Source organism: Chamaea fasciata, unplaced genomic scaffold, assembly GCF_029207755.1.
Source record: "Chamaea fasciata isolate MVZ Bird 193981 ecotype frontalis unplaced genomic scaffold, bChaFas1.0.hap1 SCAF_3, whole genome shotgun sequence".
Lineage (NCBI taxonomy): Eukaryota > Metazoa > Chordata > Aves > Passeriformes > Sylviidae > Chamaea > Chamaea fasciata.
The window spans coordinates 42,199,873-42,214,669 of NW_027094088.1; the positions used below are offsets into that span (position 1 = coordinate 42,199,873).

The 14,797-nt window shown below is 38.1% G+C and overlaps 1 protein-coding gene across 1 annotated transcript in view; it reads right to left on the reverse strand.

Annotated features, from left to right (window-relative positions):
- Nucleotides 1-996: 996 nt before the first annotated feature.
- GALNT2 (polypeptide N-acetylgalactosaminyltransferase 2) overlaps nucleotides 997-14,797 on the reverse strand; it is an 88,000-nt gene continuing 74,199 nt past the window's right edge. The window contains exons 11-16 of the mRNA XM_066178755.1: nucleotides 12,390-12,516; nucleotides 8,844-8,936; nucleotides 8,552-8,635; nucleotides 6,671-6,797; nucleotides 2,886-3,005; nucleotides 997-1,686 (exon numbers count right to left, since the gene is read on the reverse strand). Coding sequence (XP_066034852.1) covers nucleotides 1,531-1,686; nucleotides 2,886-3,005; nucleotides 6,671-6,797; nucleotides 8,552-8,635; nucleotides 8,844-8,936; nucleotides 12,390-12,516 — 707 coding nt within the window. The 3' untranslated portion in view covers nucleotides 997-1,530. The remainder of the gene's footprint in view (nucleotides 1,687-2,885; nucleotides 3,006-6,670; nucleotides 6,798-8,551; nucleotides 8,636-8,843; nucleotides 8,937-12,389; nucleotides 12,517-14,797) is intronic.

The following is a 14,797-nucleotide window of genomic DNA, read 5'->3' on the forward strand; positions in this document are numbered from 1 at the left end:
ACCATCTATCCAAAACCACTTCCTGGCACTCCATGTCTGCACTAATTTTTGTCAATGCTGTCTTACTTGTTAATATTTATTTACTTTCCTTCTCATTTTAAAAGTTCATTGAAGCATTTGCTTTTAGTAAAAAAGTACATAGTCTATGCAAACATAAGAAAGGACAGGTCAAAGTTGGGGTTACCTTTGACAGCATTGTTTTATAAAAATGGTATCAGCTGGACTGAAGCTGCAAAATGCACAAGTTCTATGGTTAAAAACACATAGGCTATGCAGGTATCCAGGCTGATTCCCAGAGTCAAGCCTGAATGCATTCAAAAGCTACATTTAAAGAAACAAAATGGAAGAAAATTCCCCAGTAGTAGGTCTATAAATTAAGCAAGTGCAATTCAGAGATATTACATAGCTGCTCATCCTTGCAAATTAAAATTCAGATCTTGTGCTGTTGTCAGTGGTGTTACAATTCTAACTTATTTCTGTAACTCAAAAGGGGAGTTTAAGACAATTTTTTCCTCATTAGGGCCCAGAATAAAACTCTGCTGAACCAACACGGCTGCACAAAAGCTCTGTGCGGTTTCTATAATTTTGTAACAAAGGAGGAAATATTTTAAAGACAAAGTACTATAGAAATGATCAACACAAATACCAAGTACAGGTTTAACATTCTCCAGAGCACAGGTGATGAATTCCCGAGCTGGAATAAACAATCCAAGCAATCATCTGGGCAGATACATTGGCTTCCTCTGCTATTTTCTTTCTCCTCCTGAGCTTCATGACCTCCATTGAGGGTGAAGTGTTAAGAAGTAGATCCAGTTTGCAAAGCAAAAGCATCCAGTGTTAGCACGGACATCATACCCAGCAGCACAAAATCCGTACCCTCAGAGTTTCTCTCTCCTAGCACTCCAATCCAATTTCTGGTTATATGCATGTCAATCACTTTGTTGAAAATTATAGGATGCTGAAAACTGATACAAATCATTGGGAGCTGACAATATATATACTTTCATATATTTATATTTAGAGTCCATCATAGAAAAGTTCATATTCAAATTACCAAGTACACACAGGAGAAAAAAAAAAAAAACTTCAAAATGACACTTCTGGTTCTGGAAATGACAAACCATGACTTCTATTCCAATGGAGTTTTCAAATGACCTTCTCCTAGCAATTTTTCCCACCCTCCCCCCACAACTGTTCCCCACAGATGTTTCTTCAGATCCTTTTGTTTATAATACGTCAGTTGTTCCTAGAGTTAATTATCTGCTGTGCAAGTAGTAGCTGAAGACAGAAAGGAACAGTTGAAGTCTGCAGCACAATTCCTTCTTCCTGTGAAGTAATGCTCAGCGACATCTTTGCAGTGCTCCGAGTCCCCTGGATCCCTGGTGTCTGCTTCAGCACTCTACTTTCAGATAAAGGTGGAATACTGAGGTATATAAGTTCCGTGGAAAGTTTTAAGAAATACATCAGTAATTCAATCAAAACTTTGCCCAATGTTTTTCAGTTGAAACAGCATTTTGCTTATAAGTCCTTCTACTGCTGCAGATTAAGTGTGAATTTCCACTGCTGTGACAAAGAAGGATTGCAGATCTCTACAGTGAGACCACCATTTTTGGCATTTCGGCTGTCTAGACAGAGATTGCTGCCAACGTGCCTCAGTTTGGAGTTGCTTTCAATTTGTTCCCATTTCTGGAAGAGAAAATACAGTTATTGATCTGAAAAAGCAGGAAAAGGAAGAATTCTACATCCTTTGAAGTTCCATAAGCTTCCCTGACTTGTGCCTGGAAAGCTGTACAAACTGCAATAATACGAGCAGTGTAGATGACTCTTGAGTATGAGTATGTAAGTTCTGGCAAGCCTTGCCAAAAGAGCTATTCTTTCTGCAAACATTCTGCAAGACACAAAATACACCAACACGTTTCCCTCTAGTTCAGAATTTCTCAAATACACTGTTCCACACTGTTATCTGCATGACACCTTTGGTCTGAATGAAAAAATGAGAATCAAAATCCATCCAAGTACCACTACAATATTAAGTACAGAGAAGCATGAGGCACATTCACTATAGACAACCTTACAGAAACCCAGAAATTAGTCAGACACCTTTCAATTCTACAGATGACAAGCAATCTGTGCTGTCAAAAGTTCTTTGTCCAAGATGATGTCAAGGACAGAATAAATCCCAAATACAGGATTTAAATAAAAGGGGGGTTGTTTCTCTTATATGTCTACCCTATTATGCCTGTAAAGCTTATCAAGAAAATCTTGCTTTCTTAGTTTCATTCTCTGAAGAGTGGCAAGGATATTCCTTCCTTCATCAACAGTGTTTCAGTTACCTGTCTGCAAAAACAGAGATATAGAAGCAAGAAAGCTGGCATATGAACAGAACTGATGACTGAGCAGAAAGAGATGAATTGTTTTGTGACTAGATCAAAAAGATGGTATGACTCTGCAAATGTGATTTTCCTCAGGCATGGGAAATAGATGAAGTTACAAGGCAGCATTGATAAAAATGAATTTAAGCAGTCTAGTGGTGATATATACAGGCCACAGCTGAAAAGAAGAAGAGCCAAACCACATTTTTCTGTGACAGAGAATACATACTATTCAAACTTCACTGAGTGAGACCTTTCAAAAAGACATTGTGGAATATATAAACTCTTTCAGAAGACACATGTGGTAGTTAAACACATCAATGGGTGAAACCTTTACATACGGCCCCTGTTGGGATAAAGTTTATTCTGCCTTTATGACATCATGAATCCTAGCTTCACACACACAAACAACAGTAAAACTAGAGCCTATAGAAGATATGATCACCAGTGCATTGTTCATTCACCATCCTTGTTTTCCCCACTGTTTACAGAGTGCAGTCATGACATACTAACCTGTCTGCTGTCGTTTTCCCTACAGCCCTGAAGTTTTATTAGTGAACCAGGAGCTCTGTCCACAACAGTAAGGCACAAATCCATGTGTTTGACTGACTTGTCCTTTGTTAAGGCCCATTCCTACAAAAAGGAAGAAACAAAAAATGTACAAAATTGTGTATGTTAACACATGCTACCTCTGCATATACAGCACAGGTTAAAATTTTGCAAACAGCATTAGAACACTGTTGCTTCCCATAGGGCAGGAGATGAAAAGTCCTTTTCAAACACAGGAATTCCAATTGCTTCAGTGTCCCCACATTAGCTCAGGGCAGAGCTAATGAGTTTGCTCCCTCTGCTGGCTCTACACAGCTGCTGCGAGCAATCACACAGGGCCTTGGGGAAGATATTCCTCCAAATGCTTGTTTAGTTAGATGCTTATTTTTATATCTGTGTGTGTGTGTGTGTGTATTACACCTTTCCCCTGTCTTCCACGAGGAAGGATTTCTACATTTGTAAACATACGTATAGATATAGAATTATATATATAAAACCCCTAAAAGCTTGGTACTGGCCACTCTGCCCACACACTGAACAAAGCACATGGACCACAGTGAGGGAACTGCAGCTCTTAATACAATAAAGACCACCAGAAAACAATACACAAAAGGGGCAGAGAGAATGTTCCCTCCCATCCAAGGCACGATGTACAACAGAATCTCTATTAAATGTATTTAAGTATGCAACTCTTAAATAGAGAGCAAAGAAAAGCCGTTCTGTATGTACTGCTGCCCAGCTTGTTTGATCTCAGCATCTTTTCACACAGAGCCTGGTCTTGCAGTGATGTTTAGACTCTTCTCCATATGCCTCTCTCCTTTCAAGTTTGGTCTCCAGGGTCCGCACTTGTCTCCGTTTGTCTAACTATCCTTTGAGGAAAGAAGCCACTTGATTAAAGCCAGGCTAATTAGCCAAATCATGCTTATAAACTACTCAAAATGGCATGATTAGCTTCTCTTGGGCAACTAAAGAGGATTTAGAGTTGTATAATACAAAACTTTAGACAGACAGGGCCAAGCCTGTATGTTAAATAACATTCAAATGTTTGCACATTATCAGTGTTTCAGAAATAAAATAAATGTATAATTACTTTGAAACTCAGCAGATTTAACAATTTTGAATCTCTTTGGGAAGAGATGCTCAGAACACTGTCAAAACTTGCAACCCAAGAGATTACAAGTAATCACAATCATACAGGTCCCAAACCACTGGATGGGTACTGTATTCTGCAAGTACCAGAATGATGACAACTGTGGAAAACAAAGCAAAGCCAGGACAGATCTGTGTATCCCTTTGTCTTCAAACTCCTAAGCTGATGACTTCCCCTTTTACTCTCAGTGTGTTAAACTCAGATGACAGCAAAATTACTTGCCTTCTCAGTTCTATCCAGTTTGGAAGATGTCAGCAAGAACCATTAATATATATAAAAATATTAATAGCCACTTTTTTAGCCACAACTAAAGGAATTAAGCAAGTTATTTTCAGAGCTTATCAGGAATTACAAATGGCCCCAAACTCTTCTCTGGTAAGATTTATAGTGAAAAATGACAGTTGAAAATACTACCAGGGATGTAGTAAAACTTGTGTCTAAGAACCCTGCAGTCAGAGTTAGAGCCTTGAAATTATTGCCTTTATACATCTTCAGCCTTCCATCAAAAGGCTGTAGAAGTCCCAGCCACAATAGAAATTATGAAAGAAGGTAGCACATTTAAAAACCAAAGTATAGCTGCTTCATAAAACTCCAAGCTCTGTTGTTGGAAACATCTACATGATGGCCCTTCATGTTTTGAGACACAGTGTATAGATACTTTCCTCCACTGACCACTAACTATGACTATAATAGAGATAAGATAGAACAAGTTCCACTACACCAGAAGAGGAAAAAAAAAATTGCAAACAGTGTATATGCTCAGGGCACAGGCTGGAAATTGGATAGCTTTATGCAAAAATCGGAATATCTGAGAAAATCTGTGTCAAATCAGAAATAAAAAGTTACTAGATACAACTAACCTGAAACCTTCCCCTTGAACCTAAGTGCATTTGGTTTTACCTTTAGCTCCTTATCACAACCCTGCATATTTGCATATTGTCAGGCACACCACAAGCTATTCAGCCCTCTGGAAGTGCATAACTACCACTGAGTTCTACCAACCTGGGGGAGGGGAGAGCAGGGGAAAAGGGAGGCAGAAACCCCATTTTTACTTAGGTTTTGCATTTTAAGTTGTGTTGAACATAAGACAGAGTACACTCTTCAAGTTATAGGAGAAGATTGCCACAGCCTATAATATCTGAGTGCCCTTAACTCCTCAAAAAACCTCTTGATAAGAATAAGGTGCAAAACACAAAGTACAGATCTAAAGATCATAGTTTGTTCCCTACCCCTCTCCTCCCATACTGTTATTTTTTTCAACCCAATGTGAGTTCTGCTTGGACATAAAACCTGGTTTTGACCCATTCTGCCTCAACCTGTCTGAATGTCCTCTCAAAGGTATTTGTTCAGAGCAAGTGCACAGTGATTTGTCAAAGTCAGTGCCACAGGAAAAAAAAACACAGAAAGAGGAGGGTCAGATTCAGGGGAGGGGAGTTTGAAAGAGGAAGATAACTTTGCGTATCTACGAAGAACACACAACATCAGCAGAAAATCCCAAGGTTCCTGCTGCAAGGCATTTGTGACATGTCTACCCTTTCTCTCAAAAAAACCACTCTGGTTTCTGAAAAGATGAGGGTATTTTCATAAAGGTAATTGAAAAAGCCTCCACAGATAAATTCTCTTTAATGACAGGGAAAGGAGGCATTTCTCACATGCTGATTTGAATGAATTGTCATCATACATCTTCCAGGAAATTACTTTATTTTAGGCTTCATCTTATTTTAGGCTTTTCCCCTTCTAATTTAATTTAGAGCAAGCTTCTGACACTCATCCAAGAGTAGTTTTTAATTGGTCAGCCTTCTATTTTAACAGCTGTACTTGACACACTAATATTATACTTGATTTAAAGTCAGGTTTAATCTGACAAAGATTTAGTGACAAAGCAGCACACAAAGCAGCGAGAACCTCTGTGTGTATTTCATGAATGATAACTAAGTCACAACTGCATAAAGAGATTCTTTGAAATAATTAATGCTCTCATTTGCAGATCTGACACATTTGCGATTAGTTTAGGAGTAGGATTAGAAAGGATTGTTAAAATACTCCCCTTATTGGGAGTGAACATTTAGGCACCTCTGTTTTCTAAAAGAGCCAAATGGGCTTTATGAGAGATTTTTTTTTATACTCCGCTACTGCAAACTGTAAATTACTAATAGTGCAGCACAACAATGCATGCTTTTATTTGGCTGACATTAGGCCATATGCTTAATGCAACCCAAATATTTTTCTTAAGTAAAAATCGCCCCCAAAAAATCAAACACACCATTTCATTGGAAAAAAGCTTCCTGTGCAAGTACAAAACCCCTGGGAAGGAAGCTATGGCCTCTAGTGAAAAAGCAAATATTAATAGTGACAAAGGAAGGGGATAATGAATTAATGAATCTCTGGGCTCAGATTCTAATCCTGAAAACACAAAATTATACTTGAGAGAGAAGCTTTTTTAGCCAATCTGTTACAACAACTGATGTGCTGGTTTGTATTCATCTTTCTCTCACCTTTCTCTAGCACAGAGTAACTAACTACTTGAGTTAAAAAGCTTAGCTTCACTTTCTTTCTTTTAAGACTTACTGTAGAAAACAAAATTAATTGGCATACAGACCTGGTTTCCCCCGGCATTATGACATTCATAAACTCCAACAACACCATCTGCAAAATGGCCCAAAGTGTCAAGGCAATTGGTACCCTGCTGCAAAGCCCCAAAGGCTATATCTTGATGATCAGGTACCCTAAAACAAAACCAGAAATATCTGCTTGATTCAGTTCAGGGTTTGTTTCGGAGGTTTTTCATAGGTTTTTTAAAACTTTTTGTTCGTAAAAATACTCAGTCTTGTTAAGATGAAAGGTTAAGGATGAGTGATTACTATCATCTGGAAATCTCAATCATCTTTTGAGGGGAGGCTTATTATCTAATCATCAATTGATCAAGCATGAGTAAACTTGCAAGCTTACCACACACACAGTACCAGAAGACTTGTACCAGAGAAGGAGCATGAATATACAAACTTGGCACAAAAATCAAATTAAAGATGACTTATCATTTAAAGTGACTCAAAGCTTAATGTTATCAGTTAACTCATCAAGTCCTTTTGTCATTTCAGGCAACATAGCTTGTGGCAGAAATATGACACTCTACGTGTTTCTCCAACTGTTTTTAGTGAAATGTTAAAAAAGGGGTTAGGAATTTGAAAAAAAAAAATCAAAGCTTTTCTGATATCTATTTTCTAATGGTTGCACATAAAGTACACTCCTAGCATGGAAACATCTAGACAAGTCCATTCAGCAAAGTAAAGCTGTGGGTAGAGCCTATGAGTTCATGTCAAACAGTAAAACAAGGGCATTTCAGAGTCTTTAAAAACTTCAGACAGTAAGATGAGTGTAATAATTCAACACAGCAGAATGAGCACACGAGGGATGACAGAACAAGACAACATTACATGTAAGCAATGCTTATGGTAGCACATTTACCAGGAGAGACATCTTTTCTCGCAGATTAAACTAAACCAAATATCCTCTGGCACTTAGGAGGAAAAGGAAAACTTACTTCCTCAGGATCATCCTGGTTTATGGGACTCATTAGTGTGTATGGTTTTGCACATGTTGCACTGGGGCTGTAATAGCTGGCGCTGCTTTTGCATCTCAAGCCTCGACGTGACTAGCAGTTACCTGGCACCACTGGCAAAGCGGCTCCAGGAAAAAAACCTCAAGTATTCTTACAAGATAGAATATCTCACATCACTACACTACCAATATTAGGTTGACAGACTAGTCAGACTAGTTAGTGGGCTCAGATCTGACCAACATACTTCTTAATGGGTTATTTAACCAAAATATTTTTATCCTTTCAAAAAGTATTTCTCTTCAAGGATTTTTTTATTAGTTAGGATGTGTTCATGTTACAAAAACTTAGCAGTGTCATCGCTCACTTCCCCCTTCTCAGCCCTTCCCAAAAGTCAGTGATTATTCAATGACAAGAGAAAAGGAGACAAGAAGGAGCAGGAGCCTCAGCTTCTCAGAGTCTTAGGCATCTGCCCTTGTCTGCCAAACACACAAGGCCTACTTGTCTGCTGACTGTCACCATTTGTACCACAATGAGATTCAGTCTCCTCACTTAACTAGGCATGTGCTTAGGCATAGGGAAGAGCTTTAAAGGGATGACAATAGGATACAGAATATGTGCTGTTGAGCAAATGGCTTGTGTAGGAGACTAACTTCAAGCTCAGGTAAGTTCAGTCCTTTGGACACCGTTCTCTAAAACATTGCATCTGTAGTTGCCATAAGTAGAAAAAGCAGCTAACCAGGGAAAAATTACTCTTTAGGAATAGAACTAATTAAAAAAGCAAAAAACCTGCATGAGGCATTGCATTCACAGATAAAGTAAAACACATCCTTTACATCCAAGGATGGAGAAAGAGAAACTAATGATTCCCGGGGAGGGCAAAAAGGAAAACTCCACACAAACTCAGTTTCAGCCAAAACTCACCGTAACTCAGGATAAACATTTTCAAGATACCACTTAAAGGGTTTGCAGTTAAGTCTCCTTCTGAGCTCCATTCGGCTTTGAATACTAGAGGAGAAAAAAAAAAAAAAAAGGAGTTTTCAAAGTCAGGCTGTTGTCTTCATATATTTTAGGGAAGACATAGAAAACTCAAGAACACTAGAACTACAGAAATATACCTTAAAGAGACAACATCAGATTTAGCACTGCTTTCACCTCAGAAGGTGCAATGCCACAAAGAATAAACAAACAGGGCAAAGAAGCACTTGTGACTTACTTGCCATAAGGTACATTCCTGGCTGAAGGCACTGCTGCGTAATAGAAATTTTTATATTCATCCATCCAGACTTCTGCTGCCCTGCGTGTATTTCTAGGGACAATCATATGAAACACATGGGTTATATTTTCTCTAGGTGCAATTAAACCATGCAATTTTTCCTCAGGTTGATTTTAACCCTTTCTAGTACTACACAGCCAGCTGCCTCAAGTCAGGCAGAAGACTCCCTATAAAAGACCCAAGTCATAGAAAACCATTAGAGTAATACAACTGAAATCAAAGCATTTATAATGAAATTTATGTCTCTTTCACACTCATCACTGCTTCAGGTTTTCATCCAGAATCTAACACATATCTTTCAGTTCTTTCAGCAAGCTTCATGGAATTTATTAGGTTGATGCTTCATTGATCTTTTTGTAAGAGTAACTTGACAGAAGACAAATTCAGTGAGTGTTCACCTGGATAAAGCAAGCTAATTGGAAACAAAAATCTCAACAACTGGCAATATTTAAAAATGTCTTTCACATCTTTGAAAATAAATATGCTAACACAGGCAAGATATTTTCACTCTTCAGGCTATTCCTACCAGTACAGCACTCAAAGTTCCAAAATGACACAAGTTGTCACAATACTTAAGGCTATGAAACAAACAAGTCTTCTGTAGCTGAGGTAAGAGGAAATGTTTTAAAAATTGAGAGAGATTGATTGTTGTAATAAATGTGAAAAAAAACCCAAACCCAAATGTTTTACTTCTAATTAAACACATCTCTAACTAAAATTCCTGTATTTATGTAATTGGTGTCTAAATTTCCTTTTGGACTGCAGCAGTGTCCAATGGCTTTTTCCCTCCCCTGGCTCCCACGTAAAACTCATTTACTTCTATTGTTCATAATTTTATGCTTTGAAAATTAAGTCTGATTTCACTTGCAACTGCCATGCTCTGAAGCTTATTTTACATTTGGCAGGAAGTTAATCTAAAGCAACTGGAGTGAACTCAGTCAGCCAATGACTTCTTTAATTCAATTTTCCAATTTGAAAAACAAAACACAGTCAGGATTAAGTGAGGAGGCTTGCAAGTTGCTGAACAAAAAGGATGTGGGAAATAAAAATTTCACAAGACAGACCTGAATAATTTTTTTGCTTGAGGACTGATTTTTTTCTTGCAAAGATTCCTTTAATTTTTTGTAAGCAAAATCCTACTCATTCAGATTAGAAGCAATGCGAGCATACCTTCACTTGCAGTCTCTCAGGCCTGTGTGAGTGCCAGTCACACAGCCCCTCCTGTCTGCTCAGCAACCAGCTTGGCTGCCCACAGGCCAAACAGATTTTGGTGGTGAGAGAGGAACTACTTGGTTTGCCAGGGCTTAAAGACTCCAAAGGCACTTTGAAGGCCAGAATGCCTGCCTGTATCCCACTGCCCCATACTCAGGGATGAAGAACAGCTCAGGCTTCGTGTGACACAAATACAGGCACTGTGTAGATGCTGAGAACTGCCTGAACTAGCAAGACCCCAAAGAACTCAGGGTGCACTTAATGTTGAGTCAGTTAAGGAAACAGAGCACTGAGAGATCAGAGGCAGCTTTGCTTGGGGCCTGCAGGGCTCATTGGCCCGTGTGGAGTGCTGTGTTAAGGCAGCGCCTAATGGTCACACAAATCCTGCCGGACACAAGCTGTACCTGCCCACATCACACAGCCAGGATGTGCTGATGTGGTCTCCCCTCTCATGAAACAGGACTCCCAGACTCTCACTCAAAATTACCAACCTGTTTGGGCTGCCAAAAGGCAGTGCATATGACTAGCCAGCTAAAAACAGAGGAGTCCAGAACAAGCTGCCTACAGCCAAGAGACAGACGATGGCATAAGCCAATGCATCCCAACTGCACCACCAGCACAGATCCCATGCACCAAGTTTCCTGGCACCATGGCCCCACACACATCTGTATTATAACACCTGTATTACAGGGATATCCTACTGCCTAAGGTTTCTCATTCTCTCATTGCTAAAATTGATTTTAAGGCATCCCATTGTATTTGTTTGACATCCAAGAAAGCTATTTACAGCCCAAGAAAAGCAGTATCTTGGCAACACCCCAAAGATGGAAAAGCTGCAGGAGTGGGAAAATTGCACAGTTATTAATACTTATATTCACTTTTATTAACCATGTTCCTTGTTATGACACTGTCATTTCAAAACCTCATTAAACTAAACCAGTTGCATCCTAAGCTTACATAATGCACTTTAAAAGGTAAAGCTTTCTACCCTTCTGATGCACACTATAAATGTTGGAACAGAAACGTGATGTACTGAGGACATTTCATTGCTAGCTTTTGTTTTCACCTAAGCACTATTATTCATTTTCCACCGCAGCATAAAATATACATCTCAAAATGGGAAAAAAGAAGAAAAGTACTACAGTGCCTACTATAACTACTGAAAGAAACAGGACAGTGACTTTATTTCAGCGGATATTAAATTAATTAAAGTCACCTTGGTGGTATAACCAGCATGAAAGGGAAAAACTACACTCCTAAGGAGATTCCTCAGTCTAAAGTGAATCACTTTCACTAAAGTGAGTCCAAAAACATCAGCAACTTAGAACATTCTTATGAAGTACATCTGCACTCTCTCTGTTGCTTCATGTTAAACAGAGTTTTTGTTCCACATCCCTTCAAGGGTAAATAAACAATTTTAATTCCAGTTCTTAGTCCACAGAACCTTTAGCTGAGACTTGTACGTTTTCAGGCCCCTGAGCATCAAGTCCAAGTCTCTAAACCAAAATCTACAGTGATTCTTCAGCTACAAATGATACAGCCTTGGTCAAAATGCCCTTGGTACATTCATGCTATACTTTCATCCATACCAAGTCAAAACCACAAAGAACATGAATCAACCCTGCTGTTCTTACTTTACAGAAGAGAAACGGAGGAGACAGCTCAGTATTTCAGCTACTGCTATGCATGGGTATCAACAGCAAAATTAACACACATATTAATCTAAGCCTCTAAAACTGCAGTTTCTTAGGTCTATAGAAAATGCATTTTTAAACCTAGCACAGGAAAGGCAAATATTATAGAGAACCAAGTTGCCAACAGACTGGCACCAATACTGAAAGCAGTCTCCGTAATCATTTGCATCTCACATGCTGATCATGTATTAACGAAAAGCAAGCAAAGCATATTCATAACTTAGTATATTCTGACTTTTAGTGAACAATGAAACTGTTTCTACAAAATGAAGCTTTATGACAGTTTTAAAAAGAAAGCTGCCTTTAAAATCAAATAAGCAAAATATTAATGAAATGCCAAGCCAAGCATTTCCTTATTTTCCAGATTGTCAGTATGTGTCCACCAGAAGTTTCCCTCTTTCAGAAATCAAGTTCTTCTCTTAACCTACATAGCAGACTCAGTCATTAGTTTCTTTTTAATTAATATTTTATCATGATAGATAATACTGCAAATATTTCTAGAGAAAAGATCCCTGAAATGAAATTACTGCCACCTGCTGATCATCTGAGGAAATCCAAACCATTGCTATTTAGCACTTACCTCGCAAACACAGTACCACTCCCACCGGGAAACGTGTAAGGATGCTGCTTGCGGAATACATGACCCACTCTGCTACAAGGGATGATTTCTAGGCTCCCACCACATTGCCAAACTCTAAATGAGATCTCTGAAATAAGAACAGGAATGAAAGACCAACATCAGAAAATACTGTTATTTTGTATTATGTTTACAGAGAAGGCCTTTAGCGATTGTTGCTGAAAAGATCAAACAAGTTTTTTAATAAGTTCTACGATAAACAAAGGCATATATCGAAGTATTTATGATTCTGCAAGCTCAGCAGAAATAAACATACTATCTTGGAAGCATAATGTGTATCTTCTCTTATATGAAGTTACCAGTGTTGCCCAAATCCATAAATCCTGCTGCAATTTGCCAGTGAGTTATATGCAGTATCTGAATCACAAACAATAGTAGGTACATTTAACAAATAAATTAACGACCTAGTTTATAATAACTTTTTTTCAGCTGAAGTGTTGGAGCATCACCATAAAGATGGAATAACACAGGGAAATCAAGGCAAACTAAAATAATCAATAGATTTGAGCTGCTAACTTATTACAGCAGATAAACACTCCCAAAGAGTGGAAGGAATTAATCAAGTCAATGTTCACTTGAAGATAGACCAAATAAAAACATAACTTCTGAAAATTGAAGGTTATGGATGGTACACTTCTAAGCCAAACAAATGATCTGAGCCAACTAGTGATGACAAGCAGGTCTAGAAACGTTCAGACTTTTCTCAACTTTCACCTCTGACAGCAGAAGTCACCTAGAGAGACAACTTTTCCACATTCATTCCAAGTCAGTGCAGCAAGAAGGGTGCTTCCAGCAGCACTGTTTCAATTTTGCTGATTCCCCCTTTAGTCCAACAGCTGCCACCAGATAGCCTTAGTTTCAAGCCTCTTCATAACCAGTGTTTTTCCATAGGTTTAAAAAAAAAGGGAAAAAAAAGCTCTAAATTAAAGTCAGTGTCTACTTTTTATGATAAACAAAGTGGCATGACTTTTTCCCTCAGAAGCCCTCCTCCACATACACAGAAGTAATAATAATACTTCAAAAACTAAATTTGAAAAAAAACCAGAAAAAACCATAAAACCCCACAACCAGAAGTTAGAAAACATGTCATCTTAACTGCATGTCCAGGGAAAATTTTAAAAAATTTAAAAGTAAATAAAAAGAGAAGCTGTGAATTCAACTGCTGACAGTGCAAATTAACTGCCTTTCTTCTTGATGGCCATAATCATGAATCCTAGACAGTCAACATAGTTCAAGCTATAGATAGATCATACTCCAAAAATATGAATGACAACATTGTCTTTGACAGCAATTTATCCAGTTGAATTCACATGGGACAACAGGCAAAACTAATTTTTAATTTTTGTACACCTTCCAGCACCTTAGATTGTGAACAATCTCAAAAAAGTGAATGCTATGTAAAATAGCTCAGCTGAAAAGAGAGCAAAGGACTAGAATATAGGGAGAAGCAAACTAATTCTTATTTGCAGCAACATGGCTTCTAAAGCCTGCAACGGAAAAGAAAAAACAATATACGGCAACTGAAACTCAAAACAACCCCACAAACTCCCTTAAGACCTCTCATTCCTCAAACAGAAGGAAAAGAAATGTTACTACCAGAGCAAGATCAATGGACATAGTTTTAAATGAAAAGGCATAAGCAACATGTCAAAAATTCTTTATGAGATCAAGTTACATCTCTGTAACATATTTGTTCTTTTTATTAGAGTGTGTCATCAATAGAGAAGACAAGGAATGTCTTACTCATTCCTTGATTTTAGGAAAACTAGTAAGAAAAGCCTAGGTTTTCAAATTAGACCCAAACCTCCCCGTGGTCCACCCAGTTCTCTGGTATACTATGATTCTCCTAAGCTTATCAAAAAGCATCATAAACATACTGAGAATTGGAGTTTCTGAGTTGGAGAAGAGACTGAACAGACCTTCATTCACTTTTTCTACAGCACACACACGCATTATCAGTTACATTTAGCAACAGTCTAAGAATGTACCTATCTTCATGGTAATTTGGGCAATTTAAAGAAAGTACTGCAGGCTCATCTTAAAATTTGTCAAATTGATACTGACATGTGAACAAAACCTCATATAACAGCTGCTCTGTACATGCTTGAAGGAAAAATGCTAGCTTTTATAAATGAATATGATGTGCAGAATTATTTTGCTAGTCTATTTAGCAAGTTATTTGCATGTAACACCAAGCCCCTGACGTAGAGCAATGCTTGAGAGTAAAGAGGCCTGACAAGTGTGTACATTCAATTTTAAACTGCACATCACAGATTTCCAGTTATCTGGTGCATGTGTCATTTATTGCCAATTAAATCATATACCATGTGATTTTTACTTGTCTTCAATTA